Source organism: Amblyomma mixtum, chromosome 6, assembly GCF_055824585.1.
Source record: "Amblyomma mixtum isolate Tamu chromosome 6, ASM5582458v1, whole genome shotgun sequence".
NCBI lineage: Eukaryota > Metazoa > Arthropoda > Arachnida > Ixodida > Ixodidae > Amblyomma > Amblyomma mixtum.
The window spans coordinates 59,714,675-59,735,781 of NC_143017.1; the positions used below are offsets into that span (position 1 = coordinate 59,714,675).

Consider the following 21,107-nt stretch of genomic DNA (forward strand, 5'->3'; position numbering starts at 1 on the left):
CTCAGAGACAAGAAGTGCCGAGAACTGTACAGGATCCCGCACATAATAAAGAAGCGACAGTGGGAAGAACGCACGCAAGACAGTGAGAGCAAGGTAAAAACAGACAGCGAGAACAACGCATCTGGACGACAGAGCAGAGCAAGAACCTCGCGACAGGGGAGATTTCACATGCGGCAGGACTCCTTCACGCGCCTGCAGTCGGGGGCAGGCTCTGACGGTCACGCACAGTCTACGGGACGCTCCAACTCCCGAGGTCGATCGGGTTCCCGGGACCGCCTCAGCTGCAAGGGCCCTTCCAGTTCCCGCGGTCGTTCCAGATCCAGGGGCCGCTCCAGCTCCAGGGGCCACTCCAGCTCTCGGAAGCGCTGCGCTTCCAGGGGGCGGGACAACGCTGGCAACAAATGGAACACCGGCTCCCAGCCCAAAATCGAGGGCCGCTCTCAATCTCATGGGTAAGGGTCAACGCCGCCCATGGAAAAGACCAACGTGCCGGATGGCCACAAGAGTGCGAGCTTTGTAGATAAGGTCTGTCATATTCGTCCATCCGGGGAGTCTGAGGACATCTTACAACTTAAACGCATGGAGGAAAAATTAACCAAGGTGGTTACGGCCCTTCCAAATGAAAATGCGGAACTTAGGAAGCAGCTGCAGCTTGAGATCCAGATAGATAAGAAACGACAGGAAGCCGAAAAAGAATGGCGGCGGCTTAGCTTTGGTTAAGCCTGGTAGGTTGCGAAAGCAGGTGTTTTATACTGCATATGCAGCGCCTCTAGTTTGAAGAGCGCGCAGCGCCGTGCCCAGCGGCCGTCGTAACCCGACGAGCCGAGTTGGTAGCCCGTCTCTCGCTACTGGTATGACGTCACGGCATAACGTCACTAGCGCCTCTAGCGGGAGGAGCGTGGCGCGCCGTGCCAAGCGGCCGCGGTTACCCGACGAGCCGAGTTGGCAGGCCTTCTTTCGCTTCCGGTATGACGTCAAGCTGTGACTTCACTAGGCATGGTATGACGTCAGGGGTCATTCTAAAGGTCAAACGTTCCAAATGGCCGCCGCTGCGAGAAAGGCCGTTCTTGGGAGTCGTGTTGCTTTCGCAATAAAAAGCAGCAATAATAACCAGGAGAGTACGATGGTAGTGGAGATATCCCTACTACCGCCCATCAAGAGAAAATTGTTAGAGGGCGCGAAACCCGAACTTAGGCTAGAGGAAGTCTGCCATAAACTGGAGACCAACATTCAGACCCAGATTCGAGCCCTGGATACCAAAATGCAGGCGCAATTTCAGGCATTGGAAACCAACATGCAGAGCCAAATTCAGTCGGTTCTCTCCGCAATACAGGGACTCACAGACGTAACACAAGGACACAGGAAGGAGCTCTTAGCCATCAATACATGGCAGCAAATTGGGGACAATACCAATCAGAAAATTCACCATGGCCATATACACAAAGAATAACAACTACTCGCTGTGGCAATGGAACTGCCGGGGTTATCGGCGAAAACGCCGATCCTCCAGCAGCTCCTCCGTCTCTCAAGGTCCACCCAGGGGTTATCGCCCCCCAGAAAACAGAGGCGCGTCAAAATTAGTTGGTTATGAAACTTTTAACTCAGCAGGCGACAAACCTAATATAACCACATTCGTTAGAAGGAACATTACTGCCACTGAGCATGACACGGGCATCCGTCACATAGAGCACGTCTTCATCGAACTTATTCCGGCCAAAAAGACCGAACGCAGTCTTTTCATTCTGAATATTTATAGCATTTCAAGTCAAATCAAAGTTCAATTCGATTCGTTTTTCAGAAAAGTCATGCTTATCGGCAACAAGCACGCACTGGTTATTCTAGGTGACTTCAAGCTCCACAACCCTGCGTGGGGCTACCCGCTACACTGTACGAAGGGGAGAGAGCTATGGCTAGACATACAGAAAATGGGCTTCACCCTGCTCAGGGATCCTCTCATCCCCACAAGAATGGGTAACAGCGTGTGCGCTGACACGTCCCCGGACCTCACCCTGGTGAAGAATGCGGGTACAGCTAATTGGTCTAACTCCTTGCTGAACCTAAGCAGTGACCATTACATACTTGTCACGGAAACTGACGTGGGCCCTGCCAAGCGTCAAACGTGCTCCCCGCATATTATCGAATGGGACGCTTTTCGGCGACGCTCGTAACCAGGACGGGAGAAAAAGGCACAAATCACAAACATAGAACAATGGGCGGAGGACCTCCGCAGTGAAGCTAAAAATGCGACTAAAACGCTCGACGACAATGCGGAACTCGAAGTACTAGACAGCAGCCTTCTTCATATGTGGGAGGACAAAGCTAGTATGGCAAAGCGATTAAAGAGGCAAAAGTGGAATCGCAATCTCAGAAGACGCCTAGCGCGCCTCAACAAAGAGATTCAGGAATATGCACTTAGACTCTGCGATCAGAACTGGGAAACAATGTGTGACCAGCCTGAGGGCACTATCGGCCTCGCCAAAACATAGAACCTTTTTCGGCACCTCCTCGATCCAGAAGGTAGTAAATTAACACAGCGACAAAATTTACAGGAATTAGGTTATAAATATGAAGGTTCGGAGCAGGAACTCCTCGATGCATTTTCGGTTTTCGATATATAAGCTCCGCCCCCTAAACTCCCTTACCGCGTTATGAGGGTAAATCCAACAGCAAACTAGACGCCACTATTCACGAATTCGAGGTTCGGGCAGAAATACTAAAGCTGAAAACCAAATCAGCCCCCGGACCAGATGATGTAACCAACAAAATGCATAGAAACCTAGACTACAAATCTATAACAGCGCTGACCAATTTCGTGCAAGAATTCTGGGAGAAGGGTGAAATTCCCAAACAGTGGAAAACAGCTAAGGTAATTTTCATACCTAAGCCAGGGAAACCGTTCAATGTAGAAAACCTAAGGCCTTTATTCCTCATATCTTGCGTCGGAAAACTGATGGAACATGTGATCCACAAGCGAATAAACAATTTCATGGAAGACAACGACTTATACCCCCATTCAATGATAGGTTTTAGATTGCATTTCTCCACGCAAAATGTCATGATACAGCTCAACCATGACATATCAGACACTAAGTCGCTCGATGCGAAAGCAATAGTGGGACTTGACGTCTCTACAGCTTTCGATAATATAAAACACGAGGCGATACTAGGAATCCTGGCTCTTTTAAACGTCGGGGAACGCACATACAACTACATTGCCAATTTCCTTCCGGGACGGATAGCGCGCATCCACTTTGGTGAAAGCCAGTCTCAAGACATACACTTGGGCAGCATAGGCACCCGCAGGGTTCGGTACTTTCCCCTCTTCTCTTCAACGCGGCCATGGTACGGCTACCGATGAGGCTGGAGGGGATAGATGGTTTGAACTTCTGCATGTATGCGGGCATCACCATGTGGATGACCCGTGGACACGACGCGCCCATCGAACGTACGCTACCGAAGGCCATAAATGAGGTCGAAATCTTTGTCAGCCGTAGGGGCTTGCAATGCTCGCCGCAGAAGTCTGAGCTTCTTTTTTATCGACCTCTGCATCAAAGACAAACTAGAACCATCCGAATATCAAATTACAAACGCAAGTGGCGGAGATTCCTCATGTTGAAAAAATTAGAATTCTAGGCATGATTATACAAAGCAACGGGTACAACGGTGATGCAATAACTAAGATGGAGAACTGCGCGCTACATACGATGGGACTCATACAGCGGATTGCCAACAGGAGACACGGCATGAAAGAGCAGAATCTCCTGCGGCTAGTACAGGCATTCGTAGTTAGCCGTATCTCGTATGCTGCCCCATTACTTGATCTTAAAGTATGAGAAAAGAAAAAAAATAGATGGAATTATCAGGCGGTGCACTAAACAAGCTCTAGGATTGTTCATCCGTTCATCCACTCACCGCCTCTTAGAGCTAGGCATGCATAATACGCTGGAAGAAATTACGGAAGCAGTGAGAACGTCCCAAATCAAACGTTGAGCCGTGACCACAACCGGCAGTGCCATCCTAGAAAAACTCCATCTGAGTTGAGGTAACAGAACTAGCGCCAAAGTTGGCATGCTCGGAGAAATTCAGGACAATATAATTCTACCCCCATTACCCAGGAATATGTATCCTATTGATCACTCAGTGCGCCGGGCCAAACGGGCAGATGCGTTAGAGAAATGCTTCCGCTCCTACAAAGACGAGGGCGTGGTCTACGTGGATGCCGCTGAGTATGGTAAAAACACGATGACCCTCGCGGTCGTCAATAATAACCACTCCTCAAAATAAGTGCCTTCATACTCTCGGGTAACCCAGAGACTGCAGAGGAAGCTGCCATAGCACTGGCTTGTGTAGGCACAAATGCGAGGTACATCATCAGTGTCTCCAAAGTTTCCATACTAAATATCAGCAGGGGCCGGGTCTCCCCTCTACCGAATACAATTCTAAGCCGTCATGTAGTAGACCCGAAAATTACACTAGTCTGGACACCAGCACATGCACCCTTGCCTGGTAATGAGACAGCCCACGAGTTCGCTCGAGGCTTTTCCTTCCGGGCGGACCCCAGCGAGGTTGCCTTTACAGACAGGGATCGCATGGTGACATACAGAGAAATTACTCAGCACTATCGTTTGCAACGAGCTAGACTTCCTCCAGCGGATAGATCCTTGTCCAGATACCAAGCCTGCAACTGGCGCCGGTTGCAAACTTACAAATTTCCAAACCCGGTCCTTTGGAGTGTTCTGTACTCAGGGCAATTATTAGATCAATGCGCAGACTGCAAGCTTAGGGCCACCTTGGACCACATACTATGTGAATGTCCTCATGCCCCCCGGGAAGGGAGGAGGTATAAACACGAAATACTAATGGGAGACCTTAATATTGAGCTCCGACCCGGCGACTCAGCTACAACTCGTCCGACTGGCCGAAGCCGCCGCCGAGAGACAAGACCTTTCGGCCGTCGTCTAGGCGGGTAGCCCTCTGGCTACCCTCTGTATGTTGGACATTAAAAGTTTTCCTATCCTATCCTGTCTGTGGACTTCCTGGCAGCGTTGTAAGACGCTGTCGCGTTCCACTCTTGGAGGCGAAGCTTAACATCATCCGGAGCCCTCCACTACGGCGTCTCTCATAGCCTTAGTCGCTTTGGGACGTTAAACCCCATAAACCAAACCTAACATCATAACCACATATCAGTGACACAAGCAGCAACACTGCGCTTAAGGCACCCTGAATTTTTATCTTCTGTAGAGACTCGATATCACAAGATGCAGTGATGCAGAAAGGCAGTTGGTAGCGTTTTTTGCAGTTTACTGTAAGTAGGTCTTTTGCGGTATATCCATCGGCTTTGGTTGGGCACGTCGTGAACAGCCTCACGATGCTGGTCATCCCGTGGCTAACCCCGTAAGTCACTTACGGGGCCGCTTAGTCGCGGTTCTTTCGTGCTCCGCGCATTAAACTAAAGCGCATTAATTTTATACTCTCCATCGCAGAAGAGGGCATAACCATCTGTATCAGTGTTGCCAGAGCGTTATAAAACAGACGCAAAAACGCACAAAAGGCAGTGTCTTTCAAGCAAAACGAAACAGGCTTTTAACAACTAAAAACATCCCAACACTCCAAAAAAAATGAATTGAAAAATTTAGTTGACATTTATAAAAAATTAGTATTTGCGCGAAATCAAAAGTAGCGATTGTGGCGCCACTCAAGCTGGTCCTAAAACACGAGAGCCATTTCAATAGCCATTGAGATTTGCCGTGTAGCAGCGATGAAACTCCTTCGAGTTCGATAGTGATTGAGAATCGCGAAGGCCCTCCACTGAATGGTAATTGAAACTGTCCATGTTATAGGGATATGAGTTAAAATTAGGATATTGATTTTTTTATAGCTCCCTACTCGACCCTACGGATTGAGAAAGAACAGCATACATGTCAGAAGGGAGTCAGGGGAATTGGGGTGGAGTGCTACCCTTTGTGCCGCCGCCAGCTGTTTTTCCGCCTGCTACTTGCTTCTTGGAACGTTTTCCACGTTTATCATGCTCAATGCGGAAGATGCGATTTTGTTCCTGAACCGTTTAGGGAGCTCGGCGGCTGACAGAAGTGCGCTGAAAAAAAGAAGCTTTACGGCTAGCTCTAGTTATTGTTAGGTTTCGGGGCATGGTTCATATGTGTGACAAACCGACGTCGCCCATAGTCTGTGGTCCTAGTATTATTGTACTCCTGTTTCTCGTCGTGATTTTCTTAGCAGTGCTCGTAAACATAAGTAGAAGGTAAAAGAAGCAATACAATGCCGCAAGCTATGGTTTTGTTGTTGGAATAGCTGTTTTTTCGTACTAAAAGAATTCATGTAGGGCGAGAATTACGAGCGACTATGTGGCCATGTCCCACGGAAGCACGGCAGCTGCACCGAAAACACTCCCAAGTATCTTTGCGGTAGTGCTAATGCAACTGGAATAAAGCCGTAGAGAGGTTGCGAGTCCTCAAGCTAATTACGACAGTAAGCCTGAAAACCACATGCACAAAAAGCTGAAGACGAAAAACCTGCCAAGGAAATGTTCACAAAACTAGATCGACGTCAGATATTAGTGCAGAACGCAGAGTAACATGTGCGCTCGTATCTGCAAACCCAGACAGCCAGTGAAACTCTCGTCTATTCCAGACATATATTACGAGTTTAGCACTGCGATTGAGTTGGGGGCAGTGTGGATTCATATAATATGAAATGTCAAAAACTAAAAATTGATGTCTTTTTGGTTCAACTTTCACCGACTGTTTGACTTTTTAAGGCTGCTTTATAGCATGACATTCATTACTTCTCTCATTTCAAGCAAATTTTACGTCTGCGGGTATCTGCTGTAGCTCTCCGGAGTGCTGTTTTAGGGTTCCTTATTTAGCTTGTTACAGAAAGCCAACAGTAGTGCACTTTCACTCAGATGTAAACATTTGCGCAATACGTTTTCATATATAAATTTTCACGATATCATTAAGTGACCGCGGTTTATAGGCGCCTTCACAGGAATTGGGCGAAAATTGAGGTGAAAGGCCGTCTTTCCAAATCATTCGAGTAGGAGTATGTTTCTTACACGCAGGCATTCGAGCTACTCAATGGCAGATGAGTACAGCCTTATATAAAGTGTTAAATGCCTATTCGATTTTAGTACTCTGCCTTCGAGTTTGCTTGACATACTTAATAGTAAAATTAAGTATGTCCCCCCCCCCCCGTCGCAGCCCCTTCAAAGCCTTTTGTTCATTACACACCCCCCCGGATATAAGTTGTTCCACTATTGCAGCCTAACGAATCATGATTCACCTCCCTCCCCTTCCTGACACGCATCCCCTCCCACACCACTTTCCTTCCCCACCCCCGGGGCCTTCCTCCTCGGAGCGAAGGCCCTATTTAATCCCTGCCGATGATGAACGCTTTGCCCAGACGAAGACAAGTCCCCTTGTCGAAACGTTGGCTCTAGCAACCTGAGGTTTTCCCCTCCCTTGTTCATTTTGTGATCGCCAAGGACCATCTACCGCACCCTCTCTCTACCATTAATAGTAAAATGTAAGTTATTTAAAGATATGCCGCCTATAAGTTGTTTGTCAGGACCTGATGTAGCCCAGTTCGCTTTACAGTGTGTCTGACCCGGGGGTGAGGTGATGGACAATTGTCCATGGCTCTTGTGACAGTTGACTGTGAGGAAGATTTGTTGACTGCGTCGCCGACACTCAACATGAGGTGCGTGGTCACGCAACCGTCCATGATGCTAAGTATGAGAGGACTGTGTTCTATATTGCATAAGAAGTAATCATACTTGACTGCTCCGTGAGAACATATCATTTCTTTTTTTTCGGTGACCGCCAACCGCATATGTCGCTCCTTATCGTCTTAGTACACTTTGTTTGCGAATTTTAAAGCGTTGTCGGCGATTACAGTTGCTACGGGAAGGCAGCGCTGGTTTGCACCTGATGTTTAACGTATCGCAGCTGAATGGTGCTTACGGGGAACAACGGAGTGGAGGATTCAAGATTAGTTTAATCCACCTTCGGTTCCTTGAACTGCTCTGACATCGCTTTAAAAGTTTTCAATTTCGCCACCGTCAAAATGCGCCTGCCAATGATAGTATTCGATCCGCGAAATTGAACTCCGCAACCGAGTGCCAGACACCCTGAGCCTACGTGGCGGGTTTGCAGTAATCAAAAAGAGAGAACACTGTTTGAGTTATCGTAGGGCCCACTTTGCTTCTGTAATATGGTGAATCAAAGATATCGAGAAGAGGCTCTAGAGTTACGGAATATGCAAAAGAACAGTTTATGTGCTGAAATTATGCGACAAACAAAAAGGTGGCAATTTGTTTTAAGAGGAGAACTATGAAATAATTCGTTAATTGGTTTTTGGTTGAAACCGACTTGGAATCAACTCTGCGCTCGACTCATTGATGACCTTCATTGGCCAAGATTGTTTAAACAACGTACATAAATACACAAAAAACGGACAAGGTAAACAACTAAAACTCTGTTTAGGAGACGACATGACAACTTTCACAATTTTAGGTCGCGACCACTAAGTGACTTCGACAAAAAAACGCAGAGCTCCGTTCAGAAGGAAAGCAGTTTTTGTTTCTCGATTAGCGGGATGTCAAGTCAGTTGCTGATGCAGTTCCTCTTCAAGGCCGCCTGCTGATGCTCTAATACGCTAATAATATTGCCATCAGAAGAAAAAGTACAATACATATATTCTTCATTCGTTAGCGACGCAAAAAAAAACAGCTTTCTGATACAACACATGCCGTATACTGCAGGGATTGACGAGAGCTCGAAGATAAGAAAAAAATACAAATTGTGCTGACGAATTATTTTGGGTAAATATCTACTAAAACGAGAGCATTTGGTTTACTGCTCTTAATTTTAAGCAGAAAAATATAGAAAGAAATATTGAAGGAAGAGTCCTGTGCTATAGTTTATGTATATAATCATGACCACTGAAAAGATTGGATCAAACTACGCAGCTGTCAGGCATGGTTCTACAGCCGGTATTGTTGGCGCTGAAGATTCTGTGCCTTGAAGCTTGCACCATTTAATCCAGCCTCTCCTCATTATTTGTTTTGCAACGGCTCTATAAAAAAGCATATTGATTACCTCTCCATTGTACGCAAGACAGCATAACATCACGAGCGAAAAACTTTACAATGACTGGCCAGGCCTTATTAATTTCTATTGAAACCCACGGGGAGAAATGTCAGATAGCTAGTTTTAATTTAATTTCAACGCTCAGCAATGAGAGCCTGTCTACTGAAGCGCAGATTGAGGGAATAGCGCGCTCGCACATGCACACAACGTGTTTCCTTTAATATGCGCATAACATATATAAAAAACAAAGTGCGCGGGAGGTAGTGTCAAAGCTGGTACCTAATATAAGTAATCGTTCATCCTATTGCAGTAAAGCATGAAGAACCGCTACATATTCCAACAAGCTTCTGGCTGTGAGCTTCAGCAATGTTTCAGAAATAAAGTAGCGAAGTTTGTTTTTGCCACAACTCATATAAAGTTTATACTGCTCCGCATAGCGTACCTACGTGCATTAAAGAAATTCTCTTCGTAAATATTGTTCACGAAATTCACACAAGACAAAGAAACCCTTTCAACGCTAAGAATCATCCACATCGTACACTGCTGAAAGAGTGCTTGCTTGCCTCGAGAATAATCTTCCTTGCGCTCCTGGCACGTCCGGGGACCTTTGATCTGCAGTGTTTTGCCTCGTGTCCGAAGTTTTCTTTTACTTGGAGCTATGAACTACTTTTAATTTGGAGTCCGGAGGTGCCCTCACCGTTCGCTGTCTTCGACAAATATTTGTCTACGCCGGAAAGACGCCCGAGGCGAGGAACTCCGGACGTCATCAGAAAAACAAACACAAAAAGAAAAACCCTACTAAGAAGCTAGCAACGTGGAAATAAAGGTCAAGACTTGGCGGTGCACTCGATGTCACGCCGGATCTGGGAAGCGAACACTAAGACGACATGCTAGCCGAGCAAAAGGGACCTTCGGGATGAAAGACCAAGATTAATTAGGGAGCGTTTCCGGGACACACACCGACTAGAAGGCATTCTTCTTTTTCCCTCTCCCCGTCTCTCTGTCTATCTCACCCAGTCGTTCCCAAGATGCTCTTATCGCTCAAAACAAGGTTTCAGCCACTGCTTCCCTCTCCCTCTATACAGAGAGCACCAGAATAAGTTTCGGGTAGGGCCTCTTATTGGCCTTTTGGCTGGCTTCAATACTGGGACACCGTTCAAATAGACGGGCGCGAACGGTTTCTGAGGTTAAGCGAGCCGATTAATCAGCCGTAATTATGAAAGCCACGTCACGCTCGGCTGCGTGAAGGTTATTGTTCGGAGTAGTGCACGGCCTTGCCTTCTGCAATCAGCCAGCGTATATCGATCACCGAAGCAGGCGACGCGTGAAAACGCTGCTCTGTTCTCAGAAAGTGCCACGTCCTTTCGGCTGCGGCACCCTCTGCAGCCAGCATGATTGTACTTCGCTAGTGGCGGAGCCATTGCGCGCTTGCGTGAAATCTGCCGAGAGTTCTGGTGAGGAGCACTTAAAAACAGGTGGGGCAGGAGTGAACGAAAAAAGCTGTGTTGCAGCTTTCCTGAAGCTTTGCTTTTTTGCGTGCCCTCCTTACTCAGTCTTTGTAGGCCAGACGTAGGCATACATAAGCTCGAACAATCATCTATTCAGCATCATTATGTCCTTTTTCTATTTTTAGTTTTTATCCACTAGAGTAATAGTCTTTGACAGTGTGCACAAATAACCTTCATATTTCTTCCTATCTCTACGAACCCCAGAATTATTTCGTTTCTCGTTAGCTCTCTCGCAAGCATTCGTGGCATAGATGAATCCACGTTGGTGAAAAAAGTTTGTCCTAAAAACCAGCTGAATAACACGTGCCGCCTTCAGCATATGTCCCGTCTTCAATGTCTAACACATGGCCATGACGATAAGCAAAACAGCTAGACGTAAGCAGGTTTGGTTTGGTTTTATGGGGTTTAACTTCCCAGAGCGACTAAGGCTATGAGAGACGCCGTAGTGGAGGGCTCCAGAAATTTCGACCACCTGGGGTTCTTTAACGTGCACTGACATCGCACAGTACACGGGCCTCTAGAATTTCTCCTCCAAAGAAATTCAACCGCCGCGGCCGGGATCGAACCCGAGACCTAAGCAGGGTTATACCATACCTCTCGCTACGTATATCCTTGCATAACTGAGCTAAGACATTGCCAATTTTTTCTCTTAACATTTCATGTGTTGGCGGAATAAACGCTGAGTTATAAGTCAGCACGCTGTGTGGGTCGTCTCTTTCTTGCCCCCTTCTACGCACTCCCCTCATCTTTACGATTCTACAACTAACCCACCCCGTAAGTGGTACGAAGAGATCTTCGAAAACAAGATACTTGCTGAGAAGCGAATAACGTGACCAAATCAATTTCTTTTGTGTGTTCTTTTTTTGTACGCGTGTTATGGGTGCGTTGATGCTGAATTTTTTTTTTAGGTCAAAGTTTTGTACTTTAGTGTTTTATACTGTGCCTCTCCTGCTTCGACCATATTTGGTCCACAATATGTGATAAATAAAAAAATAAAATAAAATTTCGAACGTTTCATTCTTCTGTTTTGTGCGGAGAGCGTACAAGGCCACCTGTGCAACCGGCCCCATAGACGGTTATGCTCATCAAGCTCAATGGCCTTATACTTTGGTCAGCCAGTGTTCATGATTATTTGAGGTTGAGAGGTATTTTGCACCGATGTTCTTCAATTAGCGGGCCTGCAGTGGTATTTTCCCTTCTTTCTTGTTCCCCCTATAAGTGCCTAGTCTGTAAAACACACACACACACACACACACACACACACACACACACACACACACACACACACACACACACACACACACACACACACACACACACACGCACGCACACGCACACGCACACGCATTCGCACACGCACACGCGCACACACACACACACACACACACACACGCACGCACGCACACACACGCACACACACACACACGCACGCACCCACGCACACGCGCGTACGCACACACACATACACACACTCACACGCAAACACACACACACGTATAAACACGAAATTTTCCCCAGTCCTCCACTACGGCATCCCCATTGCCTGAGTCCATTTGGGGCGTTAAACACCAGAAACCAAACTAAATCAACCTTTGTTCAAGTTTTTCCTGGTGCCACAAATTTTCTTGTTGGTTCTTTAAGATTGACCTGCAGTACAAGCGGTGCCACACGTGTATGACAGATATTTTATCATTGACTAAGGAGCTTATATAACGGGAGTCACGCCATTTCACTAAGATGATTCGGCCGCAAAGAAAACTTGCGTTTCTCCTTTCTCGCAACATTATGGCAGCCCTCTCACTGCCATTGCACCGACTACACCCTTCACAGATACGGACCTGCACATTTGGCTTAAGGTAAAACATGGGCCGCTTTTCCTAACGCTACGCATGGGAACCTGCGAGAGGTCGGCACATTTTGTGCATTATTATGCAAAAAGCGGATTTATTTGCAGCTAGTTCAGCGGGAGCCCATACAAGACTCTGGCGAAATATATGCAGATGAAGAGGTCCAGGTCATAATATCAACTTGGCTGCCTTCTTGAGCAATCGGACGTATCTCAGACAAAGAGCTGACTCGATTGAGTGAGCAGTACTAAGACCCCTGTTATTTCGTTGCACTGTTAGCAATTCATTCCATGGCCAGAAGAAATAATACCACCGCTATTAATTGTCTGTTCAGTTAAGCAAACGCAAGCCTTGTATGCTTTGTCCTTCTCCCCTAACTCCCTCACTACTATACTGTTGTTTGCGTTGATAATGAGGTAGGTTTCATCTCGGCAACGTTCTTTTCAGTATACCCTTTAAACGTATACGCAAACGTAAGCTGTGTCTACAAAGACCAGAGAAAACGAAAATTCACCATTATGAAAAGTTCAAGCGATCCTGGCAATTCGTGCTTTCTTCCTTTTCTGTGCGCTTGCTGTTCAAGATATTAGATTCAGAAGTGCAGGCTTTTTACACTTTTATACCACCGACCCGGCACCCTCGACATATTGGCGTATAGGACGATGCGAAGTGGGCTCTAAAACGCGCGCCGGGAAAATCTTAAGGCTAAGAACGGCATTTAGCAGCTGTAACGCGTCAAAAGTTGTAAGCATCGGTCTCCATTTCATCGGCACACCACTGCAGACGAGCAAACCACACTGTTGACAACTCAGGATATTTGATGAACTTCAATAATTTCTCTGGCATGTGTTCGGGCAGCAATGTGGGCGCGCGGCAAGGAAGGCGTAAAATAACGCTTTATTTTCTTTCCATCGGCTTGCAGAGCTGTGGCAGCATTAATCGCGCATGTCTTAGCGCAAATTTGTGGGCAGCAGCCAAGCTCTGAATTCGCGAAGGAGCACTGAATTACTAGACGCGTTCCGGGCTTCGCTAGGGCAAGGCCGGGCGATCTGTGGCACAGAGGGTTGATCCTCATCCACCACCCATTTAAACATGAATTTTGGCGCGTGGAAAGAGAGAATATGCCCCGGACCACCGATTGGAATTCTCCATTAATTTAAGCCACTATGCTCACATAAGCCCCTCAGAGTGATCGCTGGGTAGCCTTCACGTGTGGTCGATGCTGTATGCAGGACATCGAGTGGCGCCGTGTCGAGGTCGTTTATCTTTTCTCTTGTTTTCAGCCTCCACGTCACATGTTTTCGGTTATCATACTTTTTATTTGTCCATGCAAGTGTTCGTTTTCGGGCACAAGCAGGTACGTGTCAAAAACTGTGCTCTTCTAAGCTCTCTCCAGCCTTCACCAGCCGCCGCGGTGTTCATTTGCATCGTATCTGTTTCAGGATTGATGATGGCCACTGTCATTTCAACCTTATGTACGACCCAAACGGAATCACTCTGGGGGTACTTGATGCTCTATGCTTGGTCGAGTGTGTGAAAGTACGCCTTTGTTGTAATCGTTAAGTATAAAATCGCCTTGTCAGGACAAATGAGCCGCGTGGAGCAGTCTAAAAAAATAACTCTGGTCGGGGACTTTGCAGATCACAAACTAGGTGTAGGATGAGGACTTAAAAAAGCCACACATATATTTATGGATATTTGTGCACTGTTTTTTTTTATGTCTTGGCAAGCGGCATCTGATACTTGTCTAGACAAGTTGGCACGAAAAATAGGAGCCTTAATAGCACCACTGTTCCTTAGAAATTGTATGGTGGGAGTGGGATTCACCTGTATATGCAACCTTGGAGCCGACTGTGTCCGATGGCGCCGGTCGCAGTGACTTTTGAGGCTTACTTTTGAAAAGCACCGCAATTGAAGGGGAAAGAAAAAAGTTGGTTAAGTTTTATACGTTTGTCTCGCAACGAATTGCTTCGCATGCGTAAACGAATTAAAGCTTTCGCGCTGAAACACTGACTGTCTTTAGCGGATGAAGATATGCTGATTCGCATAATAGCGCGGAGCTCCTAAAGTGCCTTGCGCCGAGAGAATTACATTGAAAAAAGCGTAAAAGTGCTTCAAGATATTGATGCACGTATGTTAGCCAGCACTAGCAACTGTGACCCAATGCCATAGTAATCGTTTTTTTTTTTTTTTGCGCGTCTAGTGCCGTAACTTCCCGGGTGGGGAGGCCATACACAAGGGTAAAAGCGACCTTACAACTGTCTCCCTTGCATTATGTGGGAAGCGGAAGCCTGGAAAGGAAAAATGGCAAAACGGTAATAAGGTCCTGTATGAAACATTACGGCGCGACCGATCGAGGTTCTAACTCCTGCGGGCAGCCGTAAACGAAGCTCACGCTGTAACGCACACATACAAGGCTCTGCTGAAGTATTGAGGTACAATAACATTGCTGCGCAGTACTAAGATATGTATACGCGTGCATGCGGGACCTCGTATTCCGTATGCAGTGTTCACGAGGCGGTAGGAGCAGCAACAGAGGCGAGCTCGATTTATTAGTGTCCGCGGCTGTGTCCTTGCGCTTTCTTTCTCTTTAGCGCGGAGACACATGCCGAACAAACAAACATGATTTATGAGTACGGTGAAGCACATCAGGCTCGTGCGGAATGACCTGTGTGTTGGAGACATTCATTGTGGCTTGTTTGGGTGGAAAAGGTATGCGCTATGGCGATCACAGTACTGTCGGACGTGGGAGCGCGTGTCAAAGCTGCGTCGTACGCCACCTAGAGGCACGCACCCGCTAGCATTAAAAACTAAAAAGAGAGTTCGAAGTAACCTTGCATTCTGGAGTGACGAAAATACATCAATGCTGTTTGAGTTTGCCGCAGATCAGAAAAGTCGAACACCGATTACTCGAAATTGCTTACAGAGAGAGAAGAACGAGTCTGCCAAGTGCTGTGTTTTCGCCAGACATGAAGCCTGTGGAGCACAAACAGAAAATCCGTGGTGTAATATTTAAGATATTGTCTTCATTCATGCCATAATACCACTGGAAACGTTGGAAAAAAGACTTTGGATGCTGAAACGGGCAGTACAGAAACCAGCCGAGATGCCAGACCAAGGCATATCTGGCAGATAAGGCCTTTCGCCGCAGTTAAAAAATAAGGGAGTGAAACATTGGCTTACTTAGGAGTTCCATCAAATGCAGCAGTGGGAAAAAAGGTTGTGAATGGCGCTAGCAATGGCTTAAGTCACACATCCGAGAATCAGACTCCGCAAAAGTTGGCATCCGTTCGTAAGTCGGTGTCAGTTCGCATTAGTGAGTCGGTCAGCACGTGTGCGTTCTGCTGAAATGGCGTACGTCCTCGCTTCAGCGGACTTCCATTCTTTCCACCAGCCCTAGCCTTCTCCTCCTCCATCGCACCTTCTCCTGCTCTGAACTGTATTCATGCGAGGCTGTGCCTGGATGACTTCCAACTGAGCCGGATCAAAACAACAGATAGAAAAGTCAACCGTGGTCTAACTTGACAGTCTCAAAGAAAATGCAATCGGCGCCAGTAGGATAGGTGCGATGAAATAGAAGTGACGAATACTGCGCTTACGCTGCATCGAAATCAATAAAATCTTGAACGAAAAATTAGAAGAGACGGATTCAAGCAGAGAAATTAAACAACAAACGTACGTTACAAAAAAGATACGAAAATGTATTTCAGAGAAAGAGCCACAGTAGTGGCTCATATAACAAGTGAATTAAAATACACTATCATTTTTAAGCGTAAACATGTTTGTTTTTCATTGCGGTTTGTTTACTTTGCAAAAAAAAACATGCGTCGCTGTCGGATGGGTAAACACTCGCCAGAGCGCTGGTGCACACAACCGAGGTCTGAAAAACTTCCTCTCTGGTCGTCGCCAGTTTACAAGGCACACCGCTCTGCTTTACTTCATCCGCGTCTGTACATTTGGAGTAAACTGAATACCTCTTACTTCTCGGTCTATCGACCCTCTGAAGTGTTGGCTCGCGAAGATTTGTAGGCAAGCTAAGTGTGTAGCGGAAAAAAAGAGGGAAGGAGGCTGCGCTCTCCGTTTTCGCATTATCTGAGAGCGGATGTGACGGGAGGAATACACTCTTCATTCATTGAAAGTTCTGAGAACTGTCTTGCCCTCGATATTACGAGATGGAGAATATGATACCAGAAAGTAGAGGGAAAAAAGAACGGCAGAGGAAGGTGGGGGATGGGGATGAATCAGCAGCAAGCAAAAGCAGTAAAGCCTTTCTTGCACTGACATCAGCATTAGATAATAATTTCAAGGCCGGGCCAGACCCGTTCCATATTGTGTTTCTGTGTTCTCTTCTTCTGAAAGGACGACAATGGACCGATTGATTTTGTTGCGATATGTGAGCGTCAGCAGTCAGGACGTCCGGAATAAGTTAAAAATAAAACCTTCCCGCCGGTGAAATATGTAGAAACGATTTTTTGTTCACCTTGCTTTGTTTGACCAAAACCTCTAACTACGTCTCTTTTTCCCCGAGCACTTTCTTTACTCACATGAGACAGTAACCTTGTGGAGGCCGTTAACAGCTTATATGTCTGAATCGAAGAAACGCGAGAATTTGCAAGCAGAAGCAGCTGACCACAAAACTTAGGTAGGAGGGACATGGGAGTGCGAGAATGCAATGACGAGGAAGAAAACTGTACACTGTCATTTGAGAAGAGCGGGCGCCATGGCTGTATTTACTGGTTGTTTAAAGTCCAGCATAAATGTCCATTCGAGAAAGAGCGACCTTTCGATTGTAGCCTACTGAGAGGATTATCCCGATTATCATGGCGGAGAATGAGGCTGCGACGCCGCGTTGTCAGCCCTTTTGTGCGTGCCTACGAGAAAGATATGCTTGAGTGTGACGGAAGAAAATCGGCCAAAAGGTGGAGGGGGCAACAGTATAATTCTCCCCTACCTTTGTCTCTTTTATTGCGGCCCCCACTTCATAAGTTTCCCTGGCACCCTCGGATATTCCATAAACTAGGTGCGTGTCGAATAATACCGGACCACACTCACCGCTTTGACAGCCCCAAAATTTCGACTTCCTACTCCTTTTGCATTTGTGAATGGCTTCGTTCAGCTATCAAGGCATCTGTTTCTTGTAAGACTGAGCGCATCCTCTTGCAAAGGCTCAATAAACACCGGTAGGACCGGGTACAGTTAATTGGCATGATTCAATTCTAATCAGTTTATTCCAGTTTCCTTCACAAAAACTGAGGGTAGCAAGAAAAAAGAAAGGAGCCATTACGACCGCTCGACAAGCCTCGCCTTCCCTACAACAGGGTAGTTTTGTAGGGACTAAAAATGGTCACTTAACTGCACAGACAAGAATTTATTTATTTATTTATTTATTTATTTCTTGTACACCTCAAATGCCCCTGAATAGGGGTATTATGAGGGGAAACAATACACAAAATGAATCTGAAATGAATAACATGGGGTTTAAAACAGAACATTTTCAATGGATTTTTTAAAATGGACGGGGCTGGTGTGGAGTGCGGCATCGGCAGGCAGGCCATTCCAGTCTACTGCAGTCTGGGAAAAGAAGGAATGAAGGTGCGCAGTGGTGCGCACGCGGGGGGGATAAACGGCTTTTCTTTGACTGCTGCGAGGGGACACGTGATGAGCTGGTTTTAGATCTGCAAGGGATGAATGATAAAACTTGTGGAAAAGGATGAGTCGGCAGATTTTGCGTCGCAGCTCGAGGTCAGGCAGGTTAGCTCTTGACTTCATGGCAGTCACACTAGAATGATAAGAGTAGTCAGAATGGATGAATCTAGCTGCACGGTTTCGCACTGATTCAAGTGCTTTAGTTAGATAAGAAATGTGAGGGTCCCAAACTGCGCATGCATATTCCAGCTTGGGACGAACCAACGTTATGTAGGCGAGAGTTTTAATAGACGAAGAAGCTACTGGCAAATTACGTCGTAAGTAAGACAGGAGACGATTAGCTTCATCAGTAATGGCAGTGATATGGGTGGACCAAGAAAGATCATGCGATATATTAATTCCCAGGTACTTACATGTAGATGTCGGAGAAATAACAGAACCGCAAAGTACGTAGCAAGGAGTTGGGTAAGTGCGTCGCCGATGAAAAGAAATTAACGAAGTTTTTTTCACATTCAGGGACATTAACCATGTTTTGCACCAAGTTTCTATGAGACATACGGAAAGACAAGAAGTAATATACTAAAGCAAGACAAAATTGTGCAAAAAAAAATTCATGTTATTGTGCGCGTCATTTACTCTGATAGGCATCTGAACATATCGTAGGGCATAGTATACAAACGCATGCCGTAAAGCAGAGCCAGACAATGTGGAAAGGAAATAGTTTCTTCTGAACCGTGGCAAGCAGTATGTAACTTGTTGTCGAGTCAAGTACTGTGTCTGATGTCGTGTAAGTGCTTATATTTCCTCTGCTTACATTCTCCTTATATTTACGAATGATTTCTGAACTATTTTTGACATCTACAATAAATTCCGGTGTAGAGTTCGGTGTATATTTCGGAAGGCAGAATGTTTGCCTACAAAATATTTCGGGACTAGATGCTGCCGTTCCGGTACATAGCTCGGAGTAGTCCGAGCTATGTACCGCAAAACGCGCCTGCAAAACTCGCCTGCAAAACGCGCGTAAAAATGTATGTGCGCAAACACGTGATAACAAAAGCGTTGGAAATTTTTGTGCTATGTTCATCTATAATATATAAAACATATTCCGCTTCTATGGATTTTCCACCAAGCACTAGGTTTCATTTGAGTAACACTTCCTGTTGGGCTGGTTGGTCTTCTATGATCTTTGATGAACAAGCGCAAAAGGACAACGACCAAATAGAAGAACGACGTTGCGAACCAAGTTTCCTACGTCGCGGGTGATCACCAGAAACTGTATATATACTCTGTCCCCGTTTCTTATGAAATAAAAGTTGTTAGTTCAGCGTTTCTGACCACGTTCTCCTCGCCGTACTTGTCCCTTGCCCTTTTACGCTGGTTCATCAAAGACCTAAATTTCAGCTGTTAAACATATAGAATCTGCTGACTGTATGCCGCAATTTCTGGTAGCTATATCTTTTCGTTGTAAAATTTGTTCATTTGTTCTATCCTTCTTTTCTGGTGCAAATTTCTTGGGCTGATCTTACCCTAAGTTCGAGCGCAGGAGCTGCGTATTTCTCGTATGAATGCTGCTTAAAATTCACTAAGCAATGAGTATTCGCACTCTTGTATGCTAGTCTCGTGTATTTTTATTTTTTCGTGTTTGCTGGTTCCTTTGCCGTGTAAAGAATGCATCACTCATGGAGCTTTGATCTGCCGCTGTTGGCTGCAGCGACGCTGGGTCCCTTTCGCCGTGGGGCGCATTGGAATGGTATTTTTGCAAACATGCCACAGTTATTTCATCCTGGCTCTCTTGGTTGAAAGCAAAGGCGGTAGACAGAAAGCTGCTGAGTTGAATGTAGTAAAGCGTACGTGAGTAGCTCTCCAACTCTCCGGTAAATGGAATTGTGCAGCTGCTTTATGAGCGACCGTTTTCTATTGACTCAGAGGTTCTTGTATTCTAGTAGAAAAGTTCGCGTCACCTCTTTTCAGAGGTACCCATCATGTTGGATCAAAAAAGTTTTAGTGCACAAATTTCTGTGAGAAAGTTATTTAATACTTTTCAGTCATCCTCTGTACCGAAAACTACGAATTATACCCGAAGAGATTACGGAGCCATTTTTTTTATTGTTGCGATATGTTTTATGGCTTTGGTATGTTAATATCGGTCTATTTATTGAAATAAAAGGTGAAAAAAAGTAGCTGAACACCTTGTGAGCTTGAGAGGTGCCTTCCAGCAACAGTGCTTAAGTATTAGTATTGAGTAACGCTAGCCTTGCCGCACGAGGAACCACTGGCCGGCCTTTGACCGTGTTCTATGTCTCACATCGTGGCATCACAGCGCTTGAAGATGAGCACACAGAGAAGACACAACTGCGCTGTGTCCTCTCTGTGTCATCGTCTGCAAGTGCTGTGATTCCACGATGTCTGGCAAAAACCAACTAGCCCAGCAACGCAACCTGAATAAGTTCTGTCTCACGACTTGACGAGGCGTCAGTATCTCCATGCAATGAGGGGTCGCTGGCAGTTCGTTTGTTTATCTTTTCAATAAACACGCGCATAACGGGAGTAGAGTTGACCGAGTAATAAAAACCGCATAAGAAGTGCCAAGAAGAAATCGTAAGTTATTCCTTAAGCAGAAAAACTTAAAAAGAAGCATACAAAGAAAAGTTTCGAAATAAAAAAGCAGCGCAATCGGAGGTTTTATTTCTGAACCGCTACGAAGGACCTAGAGGGAGCCGGTGTCGGCGTTCGTACCGCAGACCGCCCGAGACAACGGACACTTCATCTCCGTGACCCCGTTTCAGCGACAGAGCAGCTATCTCGCCAGGGGCCTGCCGCCATTTGCATTCCACTGCGGCTTGACTGGTTATCAAACCGATAGCTCGTGTTTACATAATGTGATCTATGTAAAGAGCCACGCTAGGATGTTGTCAGCTACTGTATAGTCGACTTCTTCCAGTGGTAGGGAGGTGGTCGCCCTCTCCGCATAAATTTTTCTTTTCTCCCTTTACCACCCG

At 46.1% G+C, this 21,107-nt stretch overlaps 1 protein-coding gene across 1 annotated transcript in view; it reads right to left on the bottom strand.

The window, feature by feature from the left end:
• Positions 1 to 218: 218 nt before the first annotated feature.
• LOC149339218 (uncharacterized) overlaps positions 219 to 21,107 on the bottom strand; it is a 119,584-nt gene continuing 98,695 nt past the window's right edge. The window contains exon 2 of the mRNA XM_089550896.1: positions 219 to 391. Within this exon, the coding sequence (XP_089407022.1) occupies positions 219 to 391 (173 nt within the window). The remainder of the gene's footprint in view (positions 392 to 21,107) is intronic.